Source organism: Meles meles, chromosome 18, assembly GCF_922984935.1.
Source record: "Meles meles chromosome 18, mMelMel3.1 paternal haplotype, whole genome shotgun sequence".
Lineage (NCBI taxonomy): Eukaryota > Metazoa > Chordata > Mammalia > Carnivora > Mustelidae > Meles > Meles meles.
Window position 1 is genome coordinate 43,875,572 of NC_060083.1, and position 14,781 is coordinate 43,890,352.

Genomic DNA, 14,781 nt, shown 5'->3' on the forward strand with positions numbered 1-14,781 from the left:
CATTGTCTCGCCACAGCTTTGCCCCAGCAAAGCTGCATGCATCAGCACGCACCCACAAGCACGTGCGCGCGCGCGCACACACACACATACACACACACACACACACTCCCAGAGAAAGATGCCCCAGTGCAGGCCTGGTAGCACACAGGTCCTTTATTTCCTGCACCGACAGGTGTATGGGCTGACAAGCAACAGAAAAACAGAAGAGCGAGTAGCACAGCAGGGAATAGGGTCAGACCGAGCGGGGTCCTGAGCCCCTGAGTCCAGCTGTTTAGGAATAAAGAGTAGGAAAGGGCAGAACATCTGGAATGAAGAAACGAGGAGCACTGAGGGGAGGACAACAGGGAGGGGATGACTTGGGCGGGGAGCCTAGACACTCAAGGGCCACAGGCAGGGAGGCGGGGAGGAGGCCCCCAGTGGACAGAGGGACCCCCACCCTCACATACAGACACTCGGGGTTTCCGACAGTAGTGACGGACTGAGAGGAAAGGACCAAGAATGGAGGAAGAGGGCCAGGTCCCTGAAAGTCAGCAAGGACTTGGAGGTCACCTTTACCTTGGGGGTCAAGGTGCATGTTGTTAGGAGGGTCGTCAGAAGAGCTTGCTACACCAGGGCCTGAGCCCCACCCCCAGCCCAGCTCAGAGCTGGGTCTGGCAGCTGGCCGGCCTCCCCCTGGGCTTCCACCGCCCCCTTGACTAGCTCGTGATCCCAGGCCCAGCTGCAGAGTGAGGGCCAGGGTCCCCGATTTCAAGAAAGCCTGCAGGCTTGGGTCTTCAAGGCCCAGCCCAGGTTCATCAGGACAGAAGGTGCGCCGCTGACACAGGAGGGTCCCATTTGGGAGGATGGGAAGGAGGTTTCTAGGGCAGGTGGGACTTGGCCAGGCAGCTAGCTGAAGGATAGGCCTCAGGCTGTCTGTGAAGCCTCTGCAGGCTGCTGGGACACAGCAAAGCCTGGAAAAGAAGGGGAGTGGAGGTGAACTGGGGGCCTGGGCGGTGGGCAGGGACTGAGGCCTTGTCACTATATCAGAAAGACAGTCACGACTGACCATTGTGCAGGCTGCCCATCGCCGGCCATAGAGGCCACTGTTTGGTACACAAACTGCACAACTATCCATGGCGACCCTGATGAAGCTGCCCAGCAGTGACCAAAAGGCCACCAGAGTTGGGACAGGCCACCTATGATGGTGAGGCTATCAACAAGCTCTAAATTTCACAGCTGATTGAGCAGGCTAGGCAGGCACCAGGACAGGGTCAGAGGAGAGGGATAGGCTAGGAGAGTCATTCCAGCACAGCGCTGATGAGAACAGACTCAGATCCTCTCCAGCTGTGTGACCTCCAACCAGTTACTTTAGCTCTGTTCTCACCTAACAAAGGGGGAGGGGGCACATCTACGTAAGGGCGTGACAATTAAAGGAAACAATGTGGGCGCCTGGGTGGCTCAGTGGGTTAAGCCACTGCCTTCGGCTCAGGTCATGATCTCAGGATCCTTGGATCGAGTCCCGCATCGGGCTCTCCGCTCAGCAGCGAGCCAGCTTCCCTCTCTCTCTCTGCCTGCCTCTCTGTCTACTTGTGATCTCTCTCTGTCAAATAAATAAATAAATAAAATCTTTAAAAAAAAAGGGAAACAATGCATCTCTGTGACCTTCGTGAAGGCAGCTGGCACTTAGCTCTCCAAACCTTGGAGTTTCTAGCTGGGGAGAGGAGAACCTAGCCCATCTTCAAACTCACCCAGGGGACAGGTCCGACCACCCTTGCTGGCAGAGGCTTTTGTCCCAAGGGCCTGGGTGGCCCCAAAACACCCCCCTCTTCATCCCAGGTCCTGGGAAGGTGATTGGCCCTGTCCTCCTCCAGTCTCTGGAAGTCCAGGGTCAGCACCCAGGCTGCTGCTCTGCGATCATGCCCCCGACACTGTTTTGGACTGCTGCTGCCACTGCCCTAGGGTTGGGGAGCCTTGGGGACGGGGGCAGCAGAGACAGGAAGCTAAGGTGTCATGGAGGGCAGCAGTCCTGGTACTGACCCCTAGCCCAGCATCCCCGAGAGAAAAGGGGGTAGAACTCTGGAATCTTATGCAAATTCCACATAAATGAGCCCTGGGACCAGAGTTCCCTGTTACCTATGCAAATGATACCCAAAGTCCATGCAAATAAGCACACTGGGTGGGGTCAGGTTGGAGTCAGTGAGCACTCCATGAGCTTGTCCTGCTGGCGGGGTGGGGGGGGCCTTGAGGAGTGACCCCTGTGGGAGCACACTCACCTTCTCACCTTTCTGGAACATCTTCTATCTCAGTTGCCACCTGTACCCCGAATCCCACCATTCGGCCACCTGCTGGAGGACATGCTTCATGCTTGGGTGAGAGGGGCCCAAGCCGCTGGCTTCCAGGGTCGAGGACACCACGCTGTCATCCAGCTCCAGCTCCACCTCCTCCCAGGCTTCAGCCTCCTCCAACACCAGCTCCGCCTCTTCTGTCAACCCGTCCCCAGCGGGCACCCCCTCTTCTGTGGCCCCCAGCTCCTCTGAAGGCACAGAATCCTCGGCTGTCATTAACCTCTTCTCAGCCTCAAACCCCCGGTTCCTGCTCTTGCGCCTCACTGCCGCACAGCTTGAACCTGACCAGGGAGACAGGAACGTCTTTCCGTGCCCCTGAAAGCCTACCCCAGCCAGAGCCCCCACTCCCCCATCATCCACTCCTGTGGGACATCCCTGGCCACCAGGGCTGAGGAGCTCCCTGCTCTCTGTCCCAGTCTACCCTCAAGACCCGATGGCTCCTCCCCACTTCTTTCCCGGGGGGGGGGGGGGGGGGGGGGGGCTGGGAACCAGCATCCAGGCTTCCAGGTAAGAAGGAGGGAGAAGGGCCACCCATCCTGCACAAGCCCCACAAGCCCCTGGTACCCCCCACCCTGTGCACACCCCAGAGGAGCAAAGATAATATTCCTCTCCCTGATTTAACCTTCGTGGCCCAGCCCACAGCTAGCTGCCATAGGAAAAAATCCATTTTGGTAAAGCTCAGACAGGTCAAGCGATTTGCCCAGGGACACACAGTCAATAAAGGAAAGAAGCCGGGACTCAAGTCCCAGACATCCCCAGCCCTACGCCAGTGTTCATTCTCCCCTCAGTCCCTGGTGAGGTGAAGGGAAGGCTTCGGTCCCCACGTGGAACAGCCTAAGTCAGTTGGCCAACTATGAGCAAGTCCGAAGGAAGAGGGGGCATCCCCTTCCCAAAACACCTCAGCCCAGCCAGCCCCGAGCGCCCAGCCTTCTCCAGGATGGCAGGGTCACAGGTGGTTGTCTGGCTGCTAAAGTGAGGCCGGTGACGGGGGAGCACCTGGCCAACTTACCCCAAGTGTGACATCTCCTCTGCGATCATCCCATGACTCCTTCAACAGAGAAAAGGGCCATCACTGTCCCAAGACAACAGGAGTTGAAACTGCAAAGTCCCTGGGGCCCCAGTGTGGAAAAAGTCCCTGGAGAAATGACGGGCCCACACACGTGGACAGAGAAAAGGGGGGGGGCAGGCAGGTAATGGGGGTGGGGCAAGAGTGAACGAAAGCAAAAGCAAACCCCCTCCACACTCTGGGAAGGTGAGTGTGGGTCAGGCAGGAGCCTGGGGGGAGCCCAGCAGCGCACCTTTCCATAAAAAAGCACAGAGTCTAAGGTAATCTTCCTTATAGATATTCTGAGCTCCTGGACTAGGGTCTCCTGGAAACCAGGAAGGGCCTCCTGCAGGGGAGAGCAGGGGATCCCCACAGAAACCCAGCCCCACTTCCAGGGCCAGAAAGGGACGGGGGATGGAAATCAGCCAGCAGGGGAGAGCACACAGAGGGCAGAAGGCAGAGGGGGTGGTCCTCACCAGGGGTACAGTGTATGTGTAGCAGGTGACAGGAACCAGGGGACACGGGGGCTCACTGGCCGAGGGTCCTCACCTCCTCTTGGGCCTCAGTCGGCATGCCCCCCCCCCCACTCTGCGTACCTCCCCTGCAGGTCCTGCAGCTGGAAAGCCACGTGCAGGTTCTGCTGCAGACACACGGCCCAGGCTCCAGACCCACATAAGGACGTGCAGGATGCCCCTGAGCAAGTCCTTGGACTCTGCTCCACTCAGGCCCCCTTCCACGTGACCTCTTGCTTCAGAAAGGGCTGAACAGCCAGGCCCCACAGCAGACACCATGAGTGTGCAAAGGGACAGATCCAGAACCTGCTCAAGGAGCTCATCTTCCCAGGACAGACAGCCAGCTGGCCAAGGGCCTTGAGTTCCCGGCTCTGGGCCAGGGGTTCTCAAAGGCCCAGGCAGGACCCAGGGGGAGCTTCACCTCAACCTGGAGCCTCATCTGGATTTCCTTCTCCAAAGCCAGCTGCCGCTGCAACTTCTCCATTTGCACTCCATACTGGAAGGACCGAGACTGGTCAGCCCCACCCAAGACACACCAGCCCCACCTGAAGCCTCCCTACCCGCTCCAGCAAGTCTTCCCAGGCACACTGCCGACTGTTTGGCAGCCCTTTCTGAAGCAAGAGGTCCCATGGAATGGGGCCCCATGGAGCGCCAGAGTCAGGCATTCTAGAACACCCTGTGACCTTCCCTGGGCCTGGGTCCCTTCCCTGGTTCTCCTCCTCCAGCCGCCTCAGCTGCTCCTGCAGGGTTTCCAGCTGGGGGCAGTAGTGCAGTGACTCGACCTTCCGCAGGAAGTCCTAGCAGCAGGAGAAAGGGAAGTCAGGGCCCAGGGCTGGGGGACCCAGGGCCCAGCCCCCCCAGGGTCTTTCCCCCCACCCCCAGGCTCAGCAGGGTGGTCTCATTTAGCCCCAGCAACCCTGCTGGCAGGTGCACCATGTGTGCACAGACAGGTAAACTGAGGCACAGAGAAGGGACTGCTCCAGCGAAATGGCAGGACACTCACAGCCCACAGGCTCCATAGGGATGATGGTGCTGCTGCTCTGCCTCCTCTTCCTCCTCCTCCTCCTCCTCCTCCTCATCAGAGTCGGAGTAGAGCTGGAAGAAATCATCTCGCAAGCACAGCTGGCGTCTGAGATGTAAAATCTGCCATTGGGGGGGGGGTGGAGGGGAAGGATCTGTGTTGGAAGGCAGGCAGAGGCAGGCTCGGGCCCACTCCCGTGCCCCTCCTCCCTGCCCAGCTCCCTCCTCCCTGGCTGAGCCCAGCATGGTTTCCAGCTTGCTCTTCTCCTCCATCAGAACATGGTTCTGTTTCGCCAGGGACTGGCCAATGCGAGCCGCCATATTTAGGTCCCGCTCTCTCTACAGAGAGACCCACAACCATGGGGAATACTTTTTTGTTTTCTGGAATCTCCCAGACAGGTGGGAGAAGCTAGGGAATACACAGGGGTCAAAGGGAAGCCAGGCCACTAAGGGAAACCTTTCCACACCCTAGTTTTCCAGGGTACTAGGAAAGAACCTGCCATCAACCCACTGTGGAACCTGACTCCATGTCCCCTTACGGAAAAGATGGCTTTAAGAGCAATTCCAGTCTGGATCTCATAAGAGGGACCCCCAGCTTGGCCCCCAGAAAAACAGTGAAACAGGGAACAGACAGGACTCCTACCCCTCCGGGCAGATTTAAAAGGGAGGCCTGGCTAAGACTCAGGCTGGCCCCAGTGGGGAAGGCAATACCCACGTCCTCCAGCAGATTCAACATCAACCTGAGAGCTTCTTGGGTGATCTTGACTCACCGGCGGGTCAGGACAAAGGGATGCAAAATCAGGGGGTGCGGCTGTGTCAGAAAAAGGGGAGCATATCCCACCCTACATCCCACTGTTTCCTGTCCGATCCCCAAATTCTCCCACAAAAACAAGAGTCAGCAACAAGGGAGGAGAAGACTGAGCTCCCTTCCTGCCCCCAATATCCTCTCCACACACAGCGCCGCTGCCCCTAGCCCCCCCCCCAGTACTCAGCACTCCCTTCCCTGCTCCCAGGACCAGCTGGACTCTTGTTCTGGAGGGGCCTGGGCAAGGTGTAGGATCCCAGTCCTCCAAGCTCAGGTGGAACTGCTTCTCGGCCGCCTCGGTCCCTGGCACCCAGGAGAATGCAGGCGGCTGGTGGAAGTACAGCCACAGACTGGCTCATTCCTCCTTACCCAGAGGGCAAGACTCACTGGAGTCTTGGCCGACTCACTGAAGCCTCGTGGGTCAGAAAACAGACACAGTCACCCGCCCTGCACCTGTTGCGTATGGAGAGAAGAAAGAAACTTTTCCACCACTGCAGTGGGGGGGCCTAAGCCTTTAGACCTAATCCACGGATCTCCTGTCACCCAGGAGAGGCTATGAGGGGAAGAAACCTGAGGCTCCGCCCATCCGTAGGCTGGGGAAAGCACGGCTTTGACACCCGCCCCCCCCCCGCCCCCGCAACCAAAAGGTGGACAAAACCTCCCGCTCCGCCCACCCACCTCCCCAGCCCGCGCGGGGCAGCGCCATCCCTCAGCACCTGCCCTTCTCCTGGCACTGCGATAGCCTGGGGCGGGGGAGGACGGTGCCCTGAGAGTGCGCCGATCTGCAGAGCAACGGGCGCGCAGAGCCCCTAGACCTGACCCCCAGTCAACGACCTGCAGACGACAGAAGGGAGGAGGAGATAGTGAAGAGGCGACCGGACAAGCTCCGCAGACCGTGACGTCACAAATGGGTAGAGCGATAAGACTGAATGCCAGAAGGGCCGGGGCGCCTGGAACCGACGCGGCCCCCTCTCCACCGGAGTGCCTGCGTCCCACCCGCCCTGGAGTTCCGCGGAGCGGGTTTACCCAGATCGCGAATAAAGGCGGCGCGCCCGAGGTAGGCGGCCGGCGTCTTCCAGATGCCCGCTGCTTTTCCAGTCCCCAGGCCAGTGGCCCGGGGACCAGAGGGTCCCTGAAATATGAAGCGGGTCCGTGGCGCGTCCGAGTTGCTGGGCAAGGACTGGGCATTCCCCCGGGCGGCTGAGAATGCGGACGCGCGTGGGATTCCTGCCCCCGATCCAGCCTTGGAGATCAGGCGAGCTGGGGCTGGGAGTCCCGAGACGGATGGGGATCTGGATCCTGTTCCCTGTCCGACCGCGGGTGCCTGCGCAGAGGGCTCTGGAGTGAGATGCGCCACGGCGGGGGTGAGAGGGTGATTCCGGCTGGATCCCCTTTTCTGAACCGGTGTCTCGCGTACCCGGGCCCCGACCTATTAGGACGCAACTTGAGTCCGCAATCCGCTGCAGCAGCCCGGCCTGTATAACCAGCGCCCGGAGTGGGCGCCCGCGGAGCGGTACGACGCACGGGAGTGCGCGGCCGGGAGCAACCCGTGGGTCCGGGACTGGGGGTCGCGCGCAAGGGAAGCCTTGGTGGGGAGGCAGCGCGCAAAAATCAGAATAAGGAGAAGAGTCGAGTGGCCGTCCCAGCCGGTTCCATGGGCTCTGGTTACGAATGCAGGGCTTCTCCTCCTCCCGAGAATGGTTCTGCCCCAAGTCGCAGCTTCCCTGGAATTCGGGTATGGCGATTTCGAAGTTCCTAGCTGGGAACACCCACTCCGTCCACTCCCGACGTGATTGCCGGCTGCCCACCCCGGATATGATCTGGGAGTTAGGGCAGTATTGTGCTTTCCCGGTAGCCGGGAGATGAATCCAAACTCCAGTACAGTTTCCACGTGCTGCCCACTCTGGGGCGTCACACTGTGGTCCACGCGCTCACACCCCCGTCCTCCAGCCGCTAGACAGCCCTCTTTCCTATATCTTACTTGTTCTTATTACCTTTTCTAGTGCTTTACCTCCAGCCCTCATTTGATTTGCCCACCTCCTTCCACCCTGGCAGACACCTGTTCTTCCTGGAGACTGCGCTTAGAGGCTCCCCAAGTGAGGACTCCTCGGACCTCGTTGCGCGTTCCCCCAGAGCGTGCCCCCAGAGCATCCCTTACCCGGTGGCAGGCAGTGCTGAGTGTGTCTGTCTCCAAGACCAGACGGGCTCCCCTTCAGCGCAGGGAGCGAGTCCCACAGAGTGTGCCCCGGGAGAGGGTATCTATGAGAGTCAACCGAAGTCCTGAATGAGTTGGATGGGGCCACAGAGGAGTCCGGTGGGCATTTCTGCCCCTTTAGACTGGAAGAATCTGCCGGCCAGAAAGAGATGGTTGTGGAACTAATTCTTTTAAAGCCTTAGAATTGGTGTGCCTGGATGACTCAGCGGGTTAAGGCCTCTGCCTTTGGCTCAGGTCATGCTCCCAGCGTCCTGGGATTGAGCCCCATATAGAGCTCTGCTCATCGGGGAGCCTGCCTCTCTGCCTACTTATGATCTCTATCTGTCAAATAAATAAATAAAATATTTTTTTAAAAAAGCCTTAGAATCATTCTTGGTGCCCCAATTTTCTTCCCTTCGATAATCAATCACATCCCGCTTGATTTACTGCCTAAATATTTCTCAATATTTGTGCAGTCTCCTCTTCAGTCCCTCTACTGTTGAGGCTTCATCTTCCCTTCTAGATTTTTGTGATAACGCCCAGCCCCCTCCACATGAATCCATCTCGAAGGAATTCCAGAAATCCCTTCCCCACAGCCACCAAGATAAGCCTGAACCCAGAACTGGGGCTGCTGCCCAAGGACTGCAGCTGGGACAGAGACTTCTAGTGCTGACAACGTGCCTTGGGAGTCGGGCGTCTGTGACACAGCATGGAACAAGAGACACAACCCAGGAACGAGGATCAGAATGCCCTGTCTAGCAGCTTTCCCATGCAGAAGGATTGTGATAAGAATGTTTCCTTCCAGGGGCGCCTGGGTGGCTCAGTGGATTAAGCCGCTGCCTTCGGCTTGGGTCATGATCTCAGGGTCCTGGGATCGAGCCCCGCATCGGGCTCTCTGCTCCGCAGGGAGCCTGTTTCCTCCTCTCTCTCTGCCTGCCTCTCTGCCTACTTGTAATCTCTCTCTGTCAAATAAATAAATAAAAAAAAAAATCTTTAAAAAAAAAAAAAAAAGAATGTTTCCTTCCAGGGCGACTGGGTGGCTCAGTGGGTTGGGCCTCTGCCTTTGGCTCAGGTCATGATCTCCTGGTCCTGGGATCAAGCCCCATATCCAGCTCTTTGCTCAGCGGGGAGCCTGATTCCCCCCGCCCAACCTCTCTCTGCCTGCCTCTCTGCCTACTTGTGATCTCTGTCAAATAAATAAAATCTTTAATTAAAAAAAAAAAAGAATGTTGGGGCACCTGGGTGGCTCAGTGTGTTAAAGCCTCTGCCTTCGGCTCGGGTCATGATCCCAGGGTCCTGGGATTGAGCCCTGCATCATGCTCTCTGCTCAGCAGGGAGCCTGCTTCCTCCTCTCTCTCTCTGCCTGCCTCTCTGCCTACATGTAATTTCTATCTGTCAAATAAATGAATAAATCTTAAAAAAAAATGTTTCCTTCCATCTGGGTCCATTCATTCATTTGACAAATATTTATTGAGTCCCTAATATATATTTATATACATCAGGCACTGTACTAGACTCTCAGACTAGACTTTCAGCAAAGAGTAAGAGAAACTAGATCCCTGTTCTCCTAGAGTTCAGGATCTAGAAAGGGAAGCAAATAACTGAGAAAACAATTAAGACAATTACAGAACATGGTGATATTTTTTTGAGACAAACAAGGAACAATGAGAAAAATGGAAAGTACCCATCTGACAGGGTGGTCTGGGTGGGAGCGGGAGGAGAAATCATTAATGGCTTCCTAGTTTGCATCTCAGGCCACACTCCCAGCCAGCTCATACCTGTCCCCCTCAAAGGGCAGCCTCTCTCCTCAGGAGCCAGTGTTTATCATTCCTGATTGCTGAGCGAACCCTGGTGCCTGCTCACCTCCCTCGCACCAGATCCTCTGCACCCCCAACAGCCCCCCCAGGGAATTCTCTGCCTGTTTATCAGAGGGGCAGTCTTCCTTAGTTATGCTATTTCTAAATTACTGCCTCCAGGGGCGCCTGCGTGGCTCAGTTGTTAGGCATCTGCCTTTGGCTCAGATCATGATCCCAGGGTCCCAGGATGGAGTCCCACATTGGGCTCCCTGCTCAGCGGGAAGCCTGCATCTCCCTCTCTCACTTCCCCTGCTTGTGTTCCCTCTCTTGCTGTATTTCTCTGTCAAATTAGTAAAAATATTTTAAAATATATATATATTGGGGGCGCCTGGGTGGCTCAGTGAGTTAAAGCCTCTGCCTTGGGCTCACTTCAGGATCCCAGCGTGTGCTCAGCAGGGAACCTGTTTCCTCTTCTCTCTCTGCCTGCCTCTCTGCATAGGTGCAATCTCTGTCTGTCAAGTAAATGAATAAAATCTTTAAAAATATGTATATTGGCTCCACCTCCAAACCTGTCTTGGCAGGGAAGTAAGAAATGGGTCCCTGGGGGAAGTAAGAAATGGATCCCTTCTACCATTGGCCCCAACTCCCTCTTTTCCTCCCCTCCTCCCAGCCAGACTCCAATACTTCTTCCAAACTATTAAGGGTGGGGGGGGGGGGTGTCAGGCCAGAGGCTTGGGGTAAGAAGAGGAGGCATCCAAACTCCACAATCTCCTCCTCCTAGGCTTTCCGCAACTGCCCTTAGTACTGGTTGGGGACATCAGTGGTCAAAACATACAAAGGTCTTTGCCTTCCCAGGGCCCGCATGCAGCAGGGAGCTACAAACACTGCACAAAGAAGCAAATCACATCATATTTCAGCTGGGACGAGTACTGTGGAGGAAAAGACAACAGGAGGGGATGGCTGGGAGCGGCGGGTGGGCACCGGTCCAAAGCTGAACAAGGGAGGGAGCAGGGGAGCACAGCCACCCAAAGAGAGTGAGAGACAACAGCAAAAGTGAAGGCTTGAGGTAGGAGAGGGAGGTCAGAGGGGCTGAAATGAGCTGAGAGGATTGCAGGGGAGGGTCAGAAAGGGAGCAGCAGGGGTGCCTGGGTGGCTCAGTGGGTTAAAGCCTCTGCCTTTGGCTCAGGTCATGATCTCAGGGTCCTGCTTCCCTCTCTCTCTCTGCCTACCTGTGATCTCTGTCTGTCAAATAAATAAATACAATCTTTAAAAAAAATAAAAAAATAAAAAAAAAACAGAAAGAAAGAAAAAGAAAGGGAGCAGCAGGCCCCATGGAGCAGACCTCGCCTGAGGGAGTGGACGGCTTGTCATCAGAGAGATGTCATCTTAAGTTTAATGAGAGAAAGAGACGGCTGCGGCTGAGAGTAGAGACAGTAGACGGTGTCCTGGTTGGCTCGGGCTTTTTAACGAGATACCATAGACTGAGTGGTTTATAAACTGTTGCTCGGAGCTCTGGAGGCTGGAAGACGGAGGTGCCCACAGATGTGGTGCCTGGTGAGACCTCCCACTCCTGGTCCGTGGACTGCTGTCTTGTCTTCTGCCAGTGGTCGTCACATGGCGGAAGGGCCGAGGGAGCTCCTGGGGGCTCTTCTACAAGGGCCATCAGTTCCCACTCATGGGGGTTCCCACCTCGTGATCTAGTCACTTCCCCAAGGCCCCGCCTCCTAACACCATCACACTGGAGGTTAGCATTTCAACATGAATTGCAAGGGGACACAAACATTTAGACCATAACGACCCTATGGCTCTTGCTCTTGAAACAAAACAGCTTTTTAAAAAATTTATATTTATTTCATTTTATTTTTTAATTTAAATTTTTTATTTTTATTAACATATAATGTATTACTAGCCCCAGGGGTACAGGTCTGTGAATCGCCAGGAAACAAAACAGCTTTTTAAAAAGACCATTTATTCATTTCAGAGAGAGAAGTGCACAAGGTGGGAGAAGGGCAGAGGGAGAGGGGAACCAGACTCCCCACCGAGCAGGGAGCCTCACTCAGGGCTCCAGCTCCCAATAGAGATCATGACCTGAGCCCAAACCAAGAGTCAGACACTTAACCTACTGAACCACCCAGGAGCCCCTAAAAATGTCCAGCGGTGCCTGGCTGGCCCAGCCAGTGGAGCATAGGACTCTTGATCTTGGGGTTGTAAGCTTGAGCCCCATGTTGGGTGTAGAGATTACTTAAAAATAAAATCACAGGGACAGGGCACCTGAGTGGCTCAGTGGGTTAAGCCTCTGCCTTCAGCTCAGGTCATGATCTCAGGGTCCTGGGATTGAGCCCCACATCAGGCTCTCTGCTCAATGGGGAGTCTGCTTCCTCCTCTCTCTCTGCCTGCCTCTCTGTCTACTTGTAATATCTCTCTCTGTGTCAAATAAATAAATAAAATATTTTTTTAAATAATGAATAATAAAATAAATAAAACAAAATCACAGGGGCTCCTGGGTGGCTCAGTTGGTGGAACATTCTCTTGGTTTCAGTTTGAGTGATGATCTCAGGGTCCTGGGATCCAGCCCCAGGTCAGGCTCTGTACTCAGCAAGAAGTCTGCTTGGGATTCTCTCTCTCCCTCTGCCCTCGTCCCCCCGCTCTGAAATAAATAAATAAATCTTCAAAATAAAATAAAAATTAAAGTGTCCAATTCACAGAGTTGTGCATCCAACACCAGTATCTAATTTCTTAACATTTAATATTTTTTATCACCTGCCCCTACAAAACTCCCCAGAACAGGACATACAATAGGGACCCATTCCACTCCTGCTGAATGGATGTTTGCTGAATTGAATTATTCCTGCTCATGAGAAAGCAGCGCGGAGGACCCTGGGAAGTTTAGGGTGATGAAGGAGAAAGTGGAGCGGAGAAGACAAAGTTAAAGGGGACCCTCTAGGTCCCGGCACCGGGCAAAGCAACTCTAGACATAGCCACCAGGGGGCAGTGTCAGCCCACACACCCCCACCTTCTCCCAGCCAGCCCTCACCCATGGGATCAGTGACCCCACAGGAGAGGCAGAGTACGATGACTTCATTTGATAGATGGAGAAGGCAACGCTCAGACCCCTGGTCACTCCACAAATGAACATTTTGTCCTGGCTGATAAGCCCACAGCAGTCCAGGAGACCCCGCGCGTCCCTCTGCAGTGGTGTCTTTCCGCCTCGTTCTCCTCCCCACTCTGCTGCTGCTCTAACCAGAGAGGTCAGCAGAACAGAAACCCTAGACCTCCTCCTTCCCTCCCAGTACGCACCCTCTGACCCCTGCTGAACCAGAGAGAGGACAGGAAGGGACTTGCGACCCACTACAGCCATGAACTTGAAGCCAAGCACAGTCACACTGACCCCAGCCTCGGGGCACCCCCTGCTCAGGCCACCTCGCCTGACCTGATCCTGGGAAATGAACCTAGGACAGGCTACCCCATGGCAAGAGCCCCTGAGGGTCAGTTCAGTGCCAGGGATCAGGGTGGGGCCAGACACCAGGACCACTTTCTGCATCAGACTAGGTAGGAGTGCCTTGGGCAGGCCAGAGGAACTGCCTCACCAGCCCCACTCCTGCTCCTCTCTTGTAGGGCTCCCTCCCGGGACCCCTCCTCCCTCTGCAGCACCTCTTCCCCACCACTGCCCAGGCCCCTCCACAACCTCAGGCCCCCTGTCCTTGATTCCTCCTCCCCAGATCCTGGTCAGACTCCCCGGCTCTGTACACTCGGAGCTTCTCCCAGGCCTGGGCTGAGGAAGTGAGGGTGCTGGGGGACTGAGCCCCTGGGCCTGGTGTCTTCTGGGTGTATAGGCCCCCTGCTGGTCAGGACAAGGGAAGGAGAGAAGGCAGAGGGGAAGTACCTGGGGTGACAGTGGGGGCCGGGCTCTAGCAGGGATGGCTAGGCTCTTGACCTGGAGGAACATCCGGGAACATCCATTACCCACAGGCTCACTTCTGCTCTTCTCTGGCTCTCCTGCTGAGGTTGGCCTCCTCCTCCGGGAAGCCCTCCCCATTTCCTCCTGGCATCTTCCTGCCTCTCACTGTTCATAGTGTTAAGAGTCTTGTTACTTATAAGATGGTTATTTAACCAGGAGAGCAGGTCTGTTTGCTCACTTCCGTATCCTTAGGGCTCTAATTAGAGTAAGCACTTAGTATCTGTTGAATGAACACACGACGGATTCTCTGGGTGAGTCTGGTTGTGGGTGGGGCAGGTGAGGAGTGGCCCCCAAAAGACTCCAGAGAGGCTTGCCCAGTCAGGGCAAGACTCTAGAGCTCTAGACCCTGGACAGTGCTCCACACACCCCAACACAGGTGAGCCCCCCCCCCAGGAAACCCCCCAGAGCACAAGGACACCTCGGGGGTGGGGGATGTTGGGGCTGCAGCATAGTCCTCTCCCTGCTTCTCACTTAGAGCCCCTCAGCTCAGCCCACACTCACTTCCTGGAGGCACCAGAGCTAGAAGCCTAAGTGGGGTAGGAGCAACCAGCAGGTGGCAGGTCACGGCCCAGGGCCTGGGAGGCTCCGTGGGAAGCACCTGGAAGCCAGGTGAGGGGAACCACAGCACCCTGTGTCAGAGAAGGCAGGGCTATCAGCTCTGTCTAGCCTGCTGAGCTGGCAATGGCAGGCAAGCCTGGGAGGAGCTTCTCCTGCCCTGGGGCCTCTCTCTGCTCCACCACGTTCAGGGAGAAGACAAAGGAACCCTTCGTGCCCTGACTTCTGGCCCCGGAGTCAGCGGCTCCTTCTAAACCTTGGGTCCATGTCCAGACTCTGAGCCCTTCTGGGAACAATTCATGATGGGGTTGGGGGACAGCAAAGCAGGGAGAAACGCAAATTCACTGGGCCCCATATGCTAATCATGTATGTCATTTCATCCTTACTGAAAGGAAGAAAAATATTACTGTTTTATAGATGAGAAACAGGGGTTAGCAACCATGCAGCGAGTGAGGACTCTGGGCATTCCAGCCATTCCTGGCAGAGGACTAGTGTCCTGGGGTTCCCTTGTCACAGGCGCCCCATGGTGCCACGTTCCAGGAAGACCTTTTTACCAGTTTTGCCTCATTTTC

The 14,781-nt window shown here is 55.9% G+C and overlaps 1 protein-coding gene across 1 annotated transcript; it reads right to left on the reverse strand.

Moving 5' to 3' along the window:
• Window positions 1–857: 857 nt before the first annotated feature.
• HAP1 (huntingtin associated protein 1) lies at window positions 858–7,730 on the reverse strand. The gene is given in 12 exon segments (XM_045986266.1): window positions 858–950; window positions 2,253–2,741; window positions 3,368–3,715; window positions 4,303–4,390; window positions 4,392–4,678; window positions 4,758–4,836; window positions 4,885–5,024; window positions 5,121–5,240; window positions 6,522–6,540; window positions 6,612–7,044; window positions 7,136–7,636; window positions 7,718–7,730. Coding segments are annotated over 12 exon segments (2,610 nt in total).
• Window positions 7,731–14,781: the final 7,051 nt, after the last annotated feature.